Consider the following 16,738-nt stretch of genomic DNA (forward strand, 5'->3'; position numbering starts at 1 on the left):
ATGTTACGTTCTTATTTGAGAACGAAAGGCATGAGAACGACGGCTTGTCAAATAGAAGATATCAGCAAAGAGAATTTGTGACTTGGAAAGTACAGTTGCTGATGCACTAAATCCACCCAGGTGTCTCCACAGTTGATTTGAAATGGCAGCAAAAAAGAATTCTCGAACGTGAAGATAGGGCCATAGAGATTATGACACCCAAAGGGCAGGAAGAAAAAACACTACTGAATTCTCCAAGACAGCATAACACCTTTGATGTGCAGAATGTAGCCTTTTCAGACTGGCTTCTTTTATGTAATAATTTACATTTATGGTTCAACCATGCCTTTTCCTCTCTTGACAACTCGTTGTTGTTGTTTTTTTTTCTTTTCTTCTTTTTTAAGGTAATGGTCCATCCAGACAATGGACTCTTTATTTACCCATGCACCCACTGACGGATATTTGGGCAATGATAAAGAAACTGCTATGAACATCTGTGTGCACATAAGTTTTCAACTCATTTGGGTAAATACCAAGAAGCATGAGGGTCGCCATGTTTTCTCTTCAATTCCTCTCTGGCATATTGTGCATTTGCTACGTATGTGTTTTATAATAGCAGGTGGGGGCGCCTGGGTGGCTCAATCGGTTAAGTGTCCGACTTCGGCTCAGGTCATGATCTCATGGTTCATGGGTTCGAGCCCCGCATCAGGCTCTGTGCTGACAGCTCAGAGCCTGGAGCCTGCTTCGGATTCTGTGTCTCCCTCTCTCTCTGCCCCTCCCCCACTTGTGCTCTGTCTCTGTCTGTCTCTCTCTCTCTCAAAAATGAATAAACACTTAAAAAATATATAATATAATATAATAGCAGAGTGTATTTATGTGCCCCTCCCTTACCCACCACAGCAGGAGACCCTTAAAGACCTTGTCTTACCCACTGCTGTCTTCCTGGCGCAGAACAGGTCTTCACAAACATTACCCGAAGGAATCAATAAGCCTGTAAAAGTAAATGCCTTTCTGAGCTTACCACTGACTTAGCCCCCGCCCTCCATCGCTACCCACCCTGCCCACATTTCGAGTAATTTCTTTTCCCTGTGAACCCATGGTTGCATCTGAAGTGAAGCAGAATGTTACTTTCCAAAATGGAAGGATTGCACCACATTGCACTTGCTTGAGTTTAACTCACAGTGACTTTCATTAACTCTTTTAATCAAAATTCAGGACTACACAAGCCGCGCGCTGACCTTCAGTACTTTTCACAGGACAATCCCAAGCCGTTCGCTGTGAGGTCTCACAAGCGACACGTCCTGACAGGCATTGCAACCCACGCAGTAGGTTTATTTTATTTACAGACGTGGGGATCGAAGTTCAATGCCACTTCAGGGCACTGCTGACGAAAAGAATTTTTGCAAAGTACACCTTTAAACAGTGTTGGCTGTCAGCTGTTGGAAGTATCTCAGCAAAATACCGCTTGGTGACTTTAAAGACAGCGGTTACCCACCTGCTCCCCCCAAAGAGCCTGGAGAAACAGCTTCTGGGGCCCATTGAGGAAAAAGTGGGATCAGGATCAACACACGCTTACTGTGACGTACTGAATGGAGAACTTTCTCCCTTTGAACTTTGCGTAATAAAGTCATTTTGCTCACGTTGGAGATCGCTTGTTCGGCCACGATGGCCTTTCAGGACCTTCTGGATCAAGTTGGAGGCCGGGGGAGATTCCACATCCTTCAGATAGTTTTCTGTAGCATCTTCAACCTCATAGCGTACCCTCACGTTTTATTGGAGAGCTTCACTGCAATCGTCCCTGGTCACCGCTGCTGGGTCCACATCCTCGACAATGACACGGTCTCTGCTAACAGCACTGGGATCCTCAACCAAGACGCCCTCCTGAGAATCTCCATTCCACTGGACTCAAACCTGAGGCCAGACAAGTGTCATCGCTTCCTCCACCTGCAATGGGGGCTCCTTCACCTGAATGGGACCTTCCCTAACACAAATGAGCTGGACACGGAACCCTGTGTGGACGGCTGGGTGTATGACCAGAGCTCCTTTCCCTCCACCATCGTGACGGAGGTAAGAGGTCCCATTTGCCTCTTGCGAATACTAGGTCCGGGTGTTTAGAGGTAATAGCACAAATAACGAACATGCTCCAAGTTCTTGAATCACTGTTTGGGTGCTCGTTCTTTATTATTTCAGCAAATAGTAGTTACGTCTTTCTTAGATACCACCAATCTGCATATTTTATGAGTCTCATGAGCTAAAAAGTAGACGTGACCTTGAGATTATACGGCTTTTATTCTTAGGAAGACCAAAGGTTAAACACATAGTTTGTGTAATGTGTTAAAGGTGTTGTTTGCAAATGAGACACATCTGGGGATATTGATCAAAACTTCCCAAAGCACTGACTGTGTCTCCGGCCAGCCTTAGGAGATTGGTAGTGAAACTCTGCCATCGGTAAACGTTTAAAGCTCTTCAAAGGATTGCATTCTGTGGCCCAGGCTGAGAACCGCTTCATATGAAATAAAACAAGACATGAATATAGCCAACAGGTTTAGATGAGTCTTCCTACAGGAAGTTGTATTTAAGCTGATACCTGAATGATAACGGTCAGCTAATGCAAAAAACAAATGGAAATTGGAAGAAGGGGGGCTGATATACAGAAGCTTGTAAATCATCTCAGTTGTTTCTTTAAAAAAAATTTTTTTTTTAATCTTTATTTATTTTTGAGAGAGAGACAGAGTGTGAGCAGGGGAGGAGCAGAGAGAGGGAGACACAGAATCTGAAGCAGGCTCCAGGCCCCGAGCTGTGAGCACAGAGCCCGATGTGGGGCTCGAACTCACAAACTGTGAGATCGTGACCTGAGCCAAAGTTAGACGCTCAACTGACTGAGCCACCCAGGCGCCCTATATCTTAGCTGTCTCAATCAGGTTTCCATGAGGGGTTATAAGCTGCTATAGAGTGCTCCTTTGCTGGTTTCCTTCTCTTCCAGTGGGACCTGGTGTGTGAATCTCAGTCACTGAAATCAGTGACCAAATTCTTATTCATGGCTGGCATGTTGGTGGGAAACATCATATTTGGCCATTTATCAGACAGGTGAGTGTCTCTGGATCACTGGGATATTTTCTCGGGGGTATTTTCATGAACTAACATACCATTCTTCCATTAAGCAACACTTGTTGTTACTTACACTGTCCTGGGGTTTCCTTAGTCCTGAGGGGTCTAGAAATACATGGGGAATCACAGTCAGTATAGCAAATGCTATTTTGTCAGCTGTGAGCTCAGTATACAGGACACAGAAACACCAGCTCCAGCAGACATGGGGACATTTTAGGACAGGGTTTAGGAAGGAGGTGACACAACATGTGGTTTAGGAAGGTGAGAAAAAGTTAGCCGTGGGAACAGAGGAAGATGCTTCATGACAAAAGATCCAGCCTGTCTGAAGGCACACATATGTAAAACAGTGTTGCAGATTTTGGCCTGGGAGGCCATATTCAGTCCCTCCTGGACCCTGTGAACTGAGTGCTTATGGATTTCCAGAGCATGGTCATCATGTCCCTGTTTCCCAAGTGTGATGGGCAGGCATTCCCATTAAACTTGGGGTGTCCACAGCAATGTGTTTTGATGGTGTATAGAAAAAACCTTTTCCAGTAACCTCGATTGATATTTTTGTTGCCAAAAATAAAGCACTTTAAAGGTAAGTTTTCAACCATGTAAAGGTAAGTTTTCAACCATGTCTGACTTTGGCTCAGGTTGTGATCTCATGGTTCATGAGTTCGAGCCCCACATCGGGCTCTGTGTTGACAGCTCAGAGCCTGGAGCCTGCTCCGGATTCTGTGTCTCCCTCTCTCTCTGCCCCTCCTACTCATTCTCTCTCTCTCTCTCTTTCTCTCTCTCAAAAATAAATCAACATTAAAAAAAAATCAACCATGTAATTAATCTAATGACAACTGCCATTACCATTTGCGTGGGTGTATCCTATGCCTGACGGTACATCTCCTGAATTACACAGCCAACCATTGCCAGCACTGAGCACCTCTCCTCTGAGGATTATGGGGGATTAAGTTTCCCTTTATCACCTACCACCATAATGTTATCTGTTAGGGCAGCTCAAAACTGGGAACTCTGAATGTATGACAGTAAATGTAGCTTATAAAAGTGTTCAGAGTCAGCGGGCCCATGTCTAACAGTTCTGTAACGCAGAGCCACCCACGTATAGGAATAAAAATAAAACCACATATCTGTGGCTGATTCAGTTTTTGAAAAGGGTGCCAAGATCATGCAGTTGGTGAAATATAGCCCCTTCAACAAAAGGGGCTGTGATGACTGGATACCCACATGCAAAATAATAAAGTGTGATCCTTACCTAAAGCCGTAACAAATGTTAACACAAAATGGATTAGTGACTTAAAGATAAGAGGTAAAACCATAAAACTCTTAAAAGAAGACATTAGGGTAAATCTACATGACTTTGGGTTTGGCAATGGATTGTTTGGTATGTCACCAAAAGCCTGAGTGGCCAAAAACTAGACAGATAGATCAGACTTCATCAAGAATTAAAAACTTTCTGGGGGCACCTGGGTGGCTCAGTCGGCTAAGCGTGTGACTTCGGCTCAGGTCATGATCTCCGGTTCGTGGGTTCGAGCCCTGCATCAGGCTCTCTGCTGACATCTCGGAACCTCGTGCCTGCTTCATATTCTGTGTCTCCCTCTCTCTCTCTGCCCCGCCCCTCCTTGCTCTCTCTCTTTCTCTTTCTCTCAGAAATAAACATTAAAATTTTTGTTAAAAATTAAAAACTTATGTACATCAAAGCACATTATCAAGAAAGTGAAATGATAACCTATGTAATGGGAGAAAATATTTGTCAATTATATATAAGCCATAAAAATAGGCAAATAGACCAATGGAATGGGTTTAATACTCAGGGGGCGCCTGGGTGGCGCAGTCGGTTAAGCGTCCGACTTCAGCCAGGTCACGATCTCGCGGTCCGTGAGTTCGAGCCCCGCGTCAGGCTCTGGGCTGATGGCTCGGAGCCTGGAGCCTGTTTCCGATTCTGTGTCTCCCTCTCTCTCTGCCCCTCCCCCGTTCATGCTCTGTCTCTCTCTGTCCCAAAAATAAATAAATAAAAAAAAAACGTTGAAAAAAAAACCATTCAGAATACATGAAGAACTCCCACAACTCAACAACAAAAAGATAAACAAAAAAAATTTTTTTCAATGAATAAAGGGCTTGAATATACATTTCTTTAAGAAAGATGTACAAATGGTACATAAACACATGAAAAGATGCTTGACATCATGATATTTAAAAAATGTAAGCCAGGGGTGCCTGGGTGGCTTAGTTGGTTGAGCATCCAACTCTTTTTTTTTAAATGCATTTTATTTTATTTTTTCAATTTTTTTAAACATTTATTCATCTTTGAGAGGCAGAGAGAGACAGACAGAGCATGATTGGGGGAGGAGCAGAGAGAGAGAGAGGGAGACACAGAATCTGAAGCAGGCTCCATGCTCTGAGCTGTCAGCACAAAGCCCAATGCGGGACTTGAACTCACTGACTGTGAGATCATGACCTGACTCGAAGTCAGATCCTTAACTGACTGAGCCAACCAGGCACCCCGAGCATCCAACTCTTGATTTGGGCTCAGGTCATGATCTCACAGTCTTGGGATCGAGCCCCACGTTGGGCTCTGGGCTGAGCATGGAGGCTGCTTGAGATATTCTCTCTCTCTCTCTCTCTCTCTCTCTCTCTCTCTCTCTCTCTCTCTCTCTCTCATAAGGAAAGGGAAAAAAATTAAGCATACTCTTGTCACACAATTCAGCAGTCGTGTTCCTTGGTATTTACCCAAAGGAATTGAAAACTTATGTCCACACAAAAGTCTACCTACGGTTATAGCAGCTTTCTCTGTAATTTCCAAACCTTGGAAGCAACCAGCATTTCTTTCAGTAGGTGAATGCATATACGCTGTTGTACATCCGGATGATGGAATATTATTCAGTGCTAAAACTGAAAAAAACATGGAGATAGTAAAAAGATGAGGCGTTGGAAGGAGAGAGAGAGAAATTAATAAGCACATCACAGAGGCTTTAGGGCAGTGAACTACTCTGCAGGATGCTGTAATGGTGGGTACCTGTCAATACACACGTGTCAAAAACCACAGAATGTACAACACGAAGAGTGGACCCAATGTAAACGGTGGACTTTGGGGGATAATGATGTATCGTTGTAGGTTCAATTGTATCAACTGTTTCACTTGGTGCAGAATATTGATAGGTGGGGACATTGTGCATGAGTGGGGGCAGGACGTATGGGAAATCTCTGTACTTTCTGCTCAGTGTTGCACTCAACTTAAAACTGGTCTAAAAAATAGAGTCTATTTTAAAACACACACACACACACACACACAAAGTAGTTTAATGGAACAAAGAAAAAATAGGAACATGTGGTTCATAAAGCCTAAAATAATAGTTATCTGGCTCTCTACAGGAACTATTTGCTGCTTCCTGCTGTAATAGCACTCTGAGGCTTTTTGTTTGCCTTCTTAAATCATTTCTCTCTGCCCTTGACCTTCTACAGCCTCTACTGATCTGTGTTCAAAGAGTCTCTCTTGTGTCAATATAATCGTTAAGCCCATCTAGTGAATTTTTGTATCAGAAGCTACTTTTTCAGCTCTCGAATTTCACTTATTTTTGGCTTATCTGTTGCCATCTCTCTGAGAATGCTGATTTCTGAGCTGTGATTTTCATATGTTAAAATCATATTTTATTTCTGTCTTAGAGTATAGTTATGTCACCACTTTAAAATCCTTGTGGGTTAGTTCCAAACTTTGTCTCCTCTTAGCAGAAGGTCTGCCAGATTTCCAGTCTATTGGGAATGGATTTCCATTTTCTTGGTTCTTGCCATGCCAGGATACTATGAATTATATCTTGAATATGATAATATTAAGCTTGAAGATTCTATTTGCCATTGTTACTCACCAGTAACACTGATTCCATTTATTTATTAATTTTAATTTTTTTTTAGTGTTTAGTTTTGAGACAGAGACAGAGTATGAGCGGGGCGGGGAGAGAGGCAGAGAGAGAGAGAGACACAGAATCCAAAGCAGGCTCTAGGCTCTGAGCGGTCAGCACAGAGCCCGACGTGGGGCTCAAACTCATGAAACACGAGAGTGTGACCTGAGCCGAAGTCAGAAGCTTAACCGACTGAGCCACCCAGGTGTCCCCGATTCCTTTATTTCAGCAAATAACTTTCAAGCCTCAGATTTTGAACTCAAGACTGTTTCTTACACAACAGCTCCAACCTCAGTTCAGAAATTTGTCTAGAGTTGACCTTCTTTGAGCTTATTCTTTACATGCACGCTTTAGTGGCTATTTAGGGGATGTGTGGTAGACACGATTTAAGGATTCCCTCTTTGCCACTTTCCCTTGCTGGAACTCTCACTCTCTTCATTGTTTCTAGTACCCCACCATCGGTGGCCTTGTTCCCCAGACCACAAGATGCATGGCGTTCACTTTGCTTACTGTGTGGATTGCACCTTACTCCAGTCTAATAGCCATGGAAATAGGACCCTCCCTGTATCGTTCTCCATCTGCCCTCCTTGGAGAGAGCAAACACTCCTCCCCACAGTCCACCTGCTTCTGTTCACTCTCTAGTAAGCTCAGGTAGTTCCTTTGTGTGTTCTGTTCATGTGTCTTTTCTGGGGGAGTGGAAGGCAAGCAGTAGAATTTAAGGCTTTTATTCCTGGAAACTGAAATGTATCCATCAGAGGCTTTTAAGAGGATTATTATGACAGGATCTTTTAAATCTTATTCTTTTTTTTTTTTTTTTTTTGACGCTTATTTATTATTGAGAGACAGAGAGGGACTGAGCGTGAGCAGGGGAGGGGCAGAGAGAGAGGGAGACACAGGATCTGAAGCAGGCTCCAGGCTCCAAGCTGTCAGCACAGAGCCCGATGCAGGGCTCGAAACCACAAACCGCGAGATCATGACCTGAGCCGAAGCTGGACACTTAACCGACGGAGCCACCCAGGCGCCCCTTTTAAATCTTATTCTTGGGGCGCCTGGGTGGCGCAGTCGGTTAAGCGTCCGACTTCAGCCAGGTCACGATCTCGCGGTCTGTGAGTTCGAGCCCCGCGTCAGGCTCTGGGCCGATGGCTCGGAGCCTGGAGCCTGTTTCCGATTCTGTGTCTCCCTCTCTCTCTGCCCCTCCCCCGTTCATGCTCTGTCTCTCTCTGTCCCAAAAATAAATAAAAAAAAATGTTAAAAAAAAAAAAAAAAAAAAATCTTATTCTTGATGCTTGATGCTCCTTTGATAATTCACGGGGAGAGCCAGAGTGGTGGTAGGGAAACGGTTTAAGAGGCTCTCAAAATAATCCTTAGGAAAGATGGTGGGCATTTAAATTAGGAAGGTGTAGGGGCGCCTGGCTGTATTGGTGGGTTAAGTGTCCAACTTCGGCTCAGGTCATGATCTCGCAGTTCGTGAGTTCGAGCCCCCTGGCGGGATCTGTGCTGACAGCTCAGAGCCTGGAGCCTGCTTTGGATTTTGTGACTCTCTCTATGTCCCTCCCTGGCTTACTCTGTCTCAAAAAATAAATAAATGTTTAAAGAAGAAGAAGAAGAAGAAGAAGAAGAAGAAGAAGAAGAAGAAGAAGAAGAAGAAGAAGAAGAAAGGCCTTCTTTGGTAGCAATAATTTAAATAATTAATTAATTAATTGATTAAGAAGGTGTCTTGGAAATGGTAACAAGTAGCTGTATTTGGAACGTATTTTGTAGGTAAATGCAACAGAGTTTCCTGATGGTTTTGGATTCTTAAGAAGGAGGCTTTGGTGTGGCAAATAGAAGGCAATATCTTCAGCCTGAGAAAATGGATAAACGCTGACACTGTTTAGTGATATGAAGGAAAACAGAGAAAGCAGCGCATGGGGAGGAGAAAGTCAGGATTTCTGTTTTGGGCATAATGTATTGGAAGTGCCTATTAGTCACGCAGCAGGAGATAGCAGGTAGAGCCAAACGATACTAAGAATATGGACCTGCTTGAAAGCAATCTGTCCCAAATATAACCCTTAGCCAAGGCTGTACTCAATAAGTACCCAAGTAGCCATCTTCCCATGACCCTCCCATTAAAGGGGGACGGGGGAACAATATACGGCCAAGCAAGGAGATTCTAAATGGCTGCTTTGGTGTCAAGGCCAGCATCCATTATGATGTGAACATCCCTCCTACCCATTCGAATACTACTTTCATCTACAACTTAAAATGATCAGTTTCATATTTTTGTCTGGGGATCTTCCTCCTTTCCTGTGTTGAATAGATATTTCACATGTTCAGATGGAAAGCAAGCGAAAACGTGCTGGTTTGAACTTCTCACACAACTTGAACTTCTCTCCTTAGTTCCAATTCAGAAGTACATTGTTGGTGTACCCCAGGAGGAGCCAACGGTCTAAACCCCTGGTGAGGGTGGCCAAGGCTATGGACATGGGCTATTGAAATCCAGAAAACTACCTTAGCAATGTGATCATAGTCTCCTTGTGCTCAAGGAACACTTGTCTGAGCTTAGATAGACTTACTCAGCATCGGTTCCTAGAACCCCTTCCCTTGAAATATCCAATGTCATCGCCCATTTTCTATTATTTATTTATTTTTTAGAGACCAATCATCCCATCTGCTGGTACATTCTCAGCTTAATGAGTAATAACACTCCTTCTTGGTTTCAAAAGTACCCCACTGAAGCTGAAAATTTTATGTTCACCCTACTTACTTATTCCAGACTGCAAGAGATGGGAGCGGGACCCCTGCCTCTCAGGGTTTGGAGAAAAGTGATCATTGCTGGCATATTCAAGCACTTTGATGGTGAAGAAAGACTTTATTGTAACGCCTTGATCCATCATACCGACTTTGAGAATATACAGAATGTCATGAGGTTATTTTCTGCCTACCTTCTTTCTGGGTCACAGGAACATTAAGAAGTTGGGCTGAAGAGGAGACATTGATAGAGTTGAAACTGTCTACTTGTTCTTTACTGACCATCAGCAACAATATTCCTTCCCTATTCTCACCTCACATTGAAAGGACTCTCCGAGCCGCCAGCAAATAAGATGCAAACACGTACTTTACTTTTTTTTAACCTTTTGTTATTTTCAGACCAAAAAACACGTGCTCATGGTAAAAAATTAGAATGTAGATAAAATATATACATATATATTGTATATATTTGGTTGGTTAGGTGTCTGACTTTGGCTCAGATTATGATCTCACGGTTCGTGGGTTTGAGCCCTGTGCTGACAGCTCAGAGCCTGGAGCCTGGAGCCTGCTTCAAGTTCTGTGTCTCCCTCTCTCTCTGCCCCTTCTCCCCTCATGCTCTCTCTCTGTCTCTGAAAAATGAATAAACATTAAAACAGCTTAGAAAAAGGGGCGCCTGGGTGGCTCAATCAGTTAAGCATCCGACTTCCGCTCAGGTCATGGTCTTACAGTTGGAGACTTCAAGAGTTCGAGCCCTGTATGGGGTTCTGTGCTGAAGCTCAGAGCCTGGAGCCTGCTTCAGATTCTGTGTCTCCCTGTCTCTGACCACCCCTGCTTGTGCTCTGTTTCCCTCTTTCTCAAGAATAGACATTTTAAAAAAATTTTTAATTAAAAAACCTTAAATCGTTCATAATTCCCATTCTACAAGACAACCGACCTAAACTCTTCAAAAAGGTAATGTCCTGAGAAAAGTGAGTGGAGTGATCATTCTAGATTTTAAAAGATTCACAAAAACATAACAATCATATACAATGTGTAAATACTGGACCATAGATGGGAAAAAAAGAAAAATAACAACGAGAAAATCATTTGGAGGACCTTTTGGGCAACTTGAATATTGTCTGATAGCTGGCGGTGGAATTATTGTTAGTTTTCTTTAGGTGTGATGTCAGAGTTGTAATGATATAAGAAACTGCTTGTATTCTTTTTTTTTTTTTATTGTTTCTTTATTTTTGAGAGAGAGAGACAGAGTGTGAGCAGGGGAGGGCAGAGAGCAAAGGAGATACAGAATCTGTAGCAGGCTCCAGGCTCTGAGCTGTCAGCACAGAGCCCAACGCAGGGCTTGAACTCACGAACCATGAGATCATGACCTAAGCTGAAGTCGGATGCTTAACTGACTGAGCCACCCAGGCGCCTCTCGAAACCACTTGTATTCTTAATACACGCATGCTAAAAAAAATTAGGAGTCTGTAACTGCCATTGAAATGGTTCAACAAAAAGAGTCTGTGAGTGGGGTGTGTGTGTGTGTGTGTTCACACATGCAAAGAAATAAAGCAAATATAGCAAAATGCTATCTAGTGCTATCTAGTGGTGAATCTGTTTGGGAATTATACCAGTGTTAATTATAGTATTCATTTAAACTTCCATATTTGAAAATTTTCAAAATAAGAAGCTAAGAACAAATCCGCTCAAGTGGGAGCCAACATTCAATTTATCATATTTACAGACATCACAAATATATGTTTTAAATAAATTTGGTAAAAGTGAGTATGTAATTTTGTAACCTCTTTTTAATTTTTAAAAATCTTTTTATTTATTTTTGAGAGGGGGAGAGAGAGAGACAGAGCACAAGCAGGAGAGAGGCAGAGAGAGAGTGAGACACAGAATCTGAAGCAGACTTCTGGCTCTGAGCTGTCAGCACTGAATCCAACGCAGGGCTCGAACTTGTGAACTGCGAGATCATGACCTGAGCCGAAAGTTGGATGCTTAACTGACTGAGCCACACAGGCACCCCTGTAACTTCTTTTTACACTTATGTTTACAGATCTACATCACATTTTCTTTTCAAATAAAATATTTTTTCAAATAATTAGGGAATGAACATATAGCCAAAAAAAGAAACACACACAAAGCTTCTCTAATTACCTGCATCAAACACAATTATTATTTAAAAAAAATTTTTTTTAAGTTTATTTATTTTTGACAGAGACAGAGTGCAAGCATGAGCTGGGGAAGAGCAGAGAGAGAGGGAGACACAGAATACGAAGCAGGCTCCAGGCTCTAAGCTGTCAGCACAGAGCCCGACGTGGGGCTCGAACCCGCGAACTGTGAGATCATAACCTGGGCCGAAGTCGGACGCTCAACCGACTGAGCCACCCAGGTGCCCCTCGTCAAACACAATTATTAAAACATTACTGTGTTAGCCAAGGTAGCTAGTTACAGTAAGAACCCAAGAATTATAATTGGTTATTTTAATAAAATCGTGATTCTCGCTGTTATCATAGTTTGGTGTGAGTCATGTGGCCCCCATCTTCTAGGCAGTGGCTCAAGGAACCAGCACCTTCCATTGTGTGACTTTTTCATCAGCACATTTTTTGTTTCCAGCCATGTTGTCAGAAGGAATGAGCAGGACCCGAGTAGACCTTATACGGACAGGACTGGGAATGGCTTAGGTCCCTTTTGTCCACAGTCCTTGGCCAGAATGCAGATGTAAGACTGTAACAAATATAAGACTAGGGGGGTGGCGCCTGGGTGTCTCAGTCGGTTGGGCTTCTGACTTGATTTTGGCTCAGGTCATGATCCCAGGGGATAGAGCCCCACATGGGGCTCTGTGCTGAGTGTTGAGCCTGCGTCAGATTCTCTCTCTCTCTCTCTCTCTCTCTCTCTCTCCTTCTGCTGCCCCTCTCCCCTGCTTGCACTCTATCTCTCCCTCTAAAAAAAATTAATAACAATTTAAAATAAAAAAATATAAGACTGGGAAGAGTAATCTTCCTCTGCATGCTGGTGGGCAGAGTCATGGTGAACATATAGCCAAATTACACAATTAAACACAAAATTAAACACAAATTACACAATTAAACACAAAACTAAAAGGCAACCGATGGAATGGGAAAAGATATTTGCAAATGACATATCAGACAAAGAGCTAGTATCCAAAATCTATAAAGAACTCACCAAACTCCTCACCTGAAAAACAAATAATCCAGTGAAGAAATGGGCAGAAAACATGAATAGACACTTCTCTAAAGAAGACATCCGGATGGCCAACAGGCACATGAAACGATGCTCAACGTCGCTCCTCATCAGGGAAATACAAATCAAAACCACACTGAGATATCACCTCACACTGGTCAGAGTGGCTAAAATGAACAAATCAGGAGACCAAAGATGCTGGAGAGGATGTGGGGAAACGGGAACCCTCTTGCACTGTTGGTGGGAATGCAAACTGGTGCAGCCACTCTGGAAAACAGTGTGGAGGTTCCTCAAAAAATTAAAAATAGACCTACCCTATGACCCAGCAATAACACTGCTAGGAATTTACCCAAGGGCTACAGGAGTGCTGATGCATAGGGGCACTTGTACCCCAATGTTTATAGCAGCACTCTCAACAATAGCCAAATTATGGAAAGAACCTAAATGTCCATCAACTGGTGAATGGACAAAGAAGTTGTGGTTTATATACACAATGGAATACTACTTGGCAATGAGAAAGAATGAAATATGGCCTTTTGTAGCAACATGGATGGAACTGGAGAAAGTTATGCTAAGTGAAATAAGTCACACAGAGAAAGACAGATACCATATGTTTTCACTCTTATGTGGATCCTGAGAAACTTAACAGAAGACGAGGGGGAAGAGGTAGGGGGGAAAAAGTTACAGAGAGTGAAGGAGGCAAACCATAAGAGGCTCTTAAAAACTGAGAATAGACTGAGGGTTGATGGGGGGTGGGAGGGAGGGGAAAGTGGGTGATGGGCGTCGAGGAGGGCACCTGTTGGGATGAACACTAGGTGTTGTATGGAAACCAATTTGACAATAAATTTCATTCAAAAAAATAAGCAAAAAAATAATTAATGAGACAATAGCTTTATATTTTACCCAGCACAAATTTCTCTTCTTTTGAATATCAACCATCGATGGCTGAATGATCGTACTGCTCATTTCGTGAGACAGTGTCCTCATTAGTCTAGCCATGAATTCCTTTCATGGGTATATGTATCTGTTTCATTTTTTCCTTATGCCCCAGTCCCATTTCCTTCTTCCCAATATAGGGTTCATGATAATGCATTAACTCTATTTCTTTACATTCATATGGGTTTTTACAAAATACATGACATTGTTTGGTTTACATATATTTTAATTCACATATTTATGTAAATGTGTGATTATCTCTTTCTTTTTCTTTTGTGCAAACACCGCTATGGTTTTGAGGGACATACACATTTCTACAGATACTTCTAGTTCATTCTTCTGGTTGCTGCATGGTGCTCCACAGTGGAGATCCATTATGATGCTCTAATCCATTTTTTGGTGATGGACAACCAGATTATTGCCAAATGCCTGCCACTTTAAATGCGCTACATTTAATAAGTTTTATATGTGACTTTTCCCTGTGAGAATGCACATGATCTATCTTTTAAAAAAATTTTTTTAAATTATTTTTTTATTTTAAAGAGACAGAGAAAGCCCAAGCAGGGGAGAGGGGCAGAAGAAGAGAGAGAATCTTAAGCAGGCTGCATGCTCAGTGAGGAACCCATCATGGGGCTCGATCCCACGATCCTGGGATCATGACAGGAGCCAAAATCAACAGTTGGATGCCCAACTGACTGAGCCATTCAGGTGCTCCTCCATGATATAATCTTTATTTTATTTTATTATTTTTAATTAATTTATTTAAATTCAAGCTAGTTAAAATACAGTGTCATATTGGTTTCAGTAGAACCCAGTGATTCATCGCTTACATATAACACCCAGTGCGCATCCCAACAAGTGCCCTCTTTAATGCCCATCACCCATTTAGCCCATCCCCCCACCGTCCTCCCCTCCAGCAACCCCCAAATTGTTCTCTGTATTTAAGAGTCTCTTATGGTTTGTCTCCATCTCTGTTTTTACCTCATTTTTCCTTCCCTTCTCCTATGTTCGTTCATCTGTTGTGTTTCTTAAATTCCACGTCTGAGTGAAATCATGTATTTGTCACTCTCTTTAATACGGCTGCTTTTCGTTTTGATGGACCAGACTTTCCAATGATTGTCATGACATCATTTCATTAATTATAGCATTTATTTACATAGATTTTATTCCATTTTAAACGGAGAGACAAATGCATGTGATATAAGTATTCAGAATATAAAAGATTTAACAACGCATCATAATTTAAATATTCTGCAAGGGTAGAAGGATTTCAGAGCCCTTGTCCGATCCCCTTGTTTGTCTGTTTATATGTATTACTGGTCATACAGAACCAGCACAGGCATCTTATCCAAGTTGTCTAGAAAAAGGCCCTCTCTCCCAGAAAACTGTGAAGCACAGAATTCTCTTTCCTTTTTAAAAATACCTTCTCCTTCTCTGTTTCTTGATGTTCATCTTACCCAATCCTTTCCTTCGAGAACTTGCTCTAAGTTCTGTGTCTGGGTTGTGGCTCCCATCCATCTTATTTTAGGGAAAAAATGTTCAAGACCCAGACGTGGCAGAGAGAAGCTCTTAGGCAACCCATCAGCAATTTTGATGTGTTGTTCCATGGATGTTCCTTTTACATAATTTAGCCATGACCTGCATGGTCCCGGAGTCCCAAGTACAGATTTAGATCCTGTCTTAGCTTAGGCTACCACAACAAAATACCGTAGACTAGGAGGCATAAACATCAGAAATTTATTTTCTCAAGTTTCAGAGACTGAGAACCCAAGATTTAGGTGCAGAGAGATTTGGTTCCTGGTGAGAGCTCCCTTCCTGGCTTAAAGACAGCTGTCTTCTTGCTACAGCCTCAAATGGCAGAAAGAGAAGGAGAGAAATCTTTCTGATACCTCTTCTTATAAGGGCACTAATCCCATCCTAAGGACCCCAATCTCATGATCTCATCTAAACCTGATTACCTCCCCCAAAGCCCATCTCCAAATACCATATCACTGGGGATCAGAGCTTCAATATATGATTTTGGGGAGGGGGACACAACTCGGTCCATTTTTTAAAATTTATTTATTTTGAGAGAGAGGGAAAGAGCGCATGAACAGGGGAGGGGCAGAGAGAGAGAGAGAGAGAGAGAGAGAGAGAGAGAATCCCAGGCAGGCCCCCTGCTGTCAGCACAGAGCCCGATGCGGGGCTCGGTCTCACAAACCACGTGATCGTGACCCGAGCCAAAACCAAGAGTTGGACGCTTAACTGACCGAGCCACCCAGACACCCCAGATCCCTTGTGTTGTCGATACTGACTGACTCTCTACTATGTTAACTGCATGTGATAGTCCAAGGGACATTTGTGATGTGTTAAAATCTCCAGCATTGCAACCTGTCTTATACGGCTTCAATTGGCCTCAAAGATCTGGTAGAAGACTGGGGAAGAAGCTTGGTTATACTCAGGGTCTATTTACAAACAGGAAGGTTGCTTCCGGGAAGAAGGATCTATTTACAAACAGGAAGGCTGATGATCTGTTGATTCTTTCAAGTCTCAAGGACAAAGTTTCACTTATTAAAACACACCCTAAACTTCAAAGCGTGCCTTCTTTTTGTTAATTTTTCCATCAGGTTGTTATACTTCCTGTAGCTAACCTGTTCCCACTCCTCAGGTTTGGGAGGAAGTTAATTCTCAGGTGGTGTTTCCTCCAGCTCGCCGTTACTGACACCTGTGCAGCCTTCGCGCCCACCTTCTTCATTTATTGCACCCTACGCTTCTTGGCTGGCTTTTCTACCATGACCATCCTGACAAACTCTGTGATGCTCAGTAAGTAAAAACTTCGGATATTGACACTCTCCAAGACTTAACTTTGACTTTGAAATCCCAACTTTGAAGTCAAAATCCTGCTTGTTTGTTTTTTTGTTGTCGTT

The 16,738-nt window shown here is 42.6% G+C and overlaps 1 protein-coding gene across 4 annotated transcripts in view; it reads left to right on the forward strand.

The window, feature by feature from the left end:
- The first annotated feature begins 1,268 nt into the window (after positions 1 to 1,268).
- Positions 1,269 to 16,738, forward strand: part of LOC131488049 (organic anion transporter 7-like) — a 39,452-nt gene continuing 23,982 nt past the window's right edge. Inside the window, exons 1-3 of one of the 4 annotated variants that reach the window (XM_058689369.1) lie at positions 1,269 to 2,046; positions 2,963 to 3,066; positions 16,480 to 16,634. In XM_058689369.1, the coding sequence (XP_058545352.1) occupies positions 1,645 to 2,046; positions 2,963 to 3,066; positions 16,480 to 16,634 (661 nt within the window). In that variant the 5' untranslated portion in view covers positions 1,269 to 1,644. The remainder of the gene's footprint in view (positions 2,047 to 2,962; positions 3,067 to 16,479; positions 16,635 to 16,738) is intronic. The other 3 variants (XM_058689370.1, XM_058689367.1, XM_058689368.1) reach the window with 3 other exon arrangements.

Source organism: Neofelis nebulosa, chromosome 10, assembly GCF_028018385.1.
Source record: "Neofelis nebulosa isolate mNeoNeb1 chromosome 10, mNeoNeb1.pri, whole genome shotgun sequence".
Taxonomy (NCBI): domain Eukaryota; kingdom Metazoa; phylum Chordata; class Mammalia; order Carnivora; family Felidae; genus Neofelis; species Neofelis nebulosa.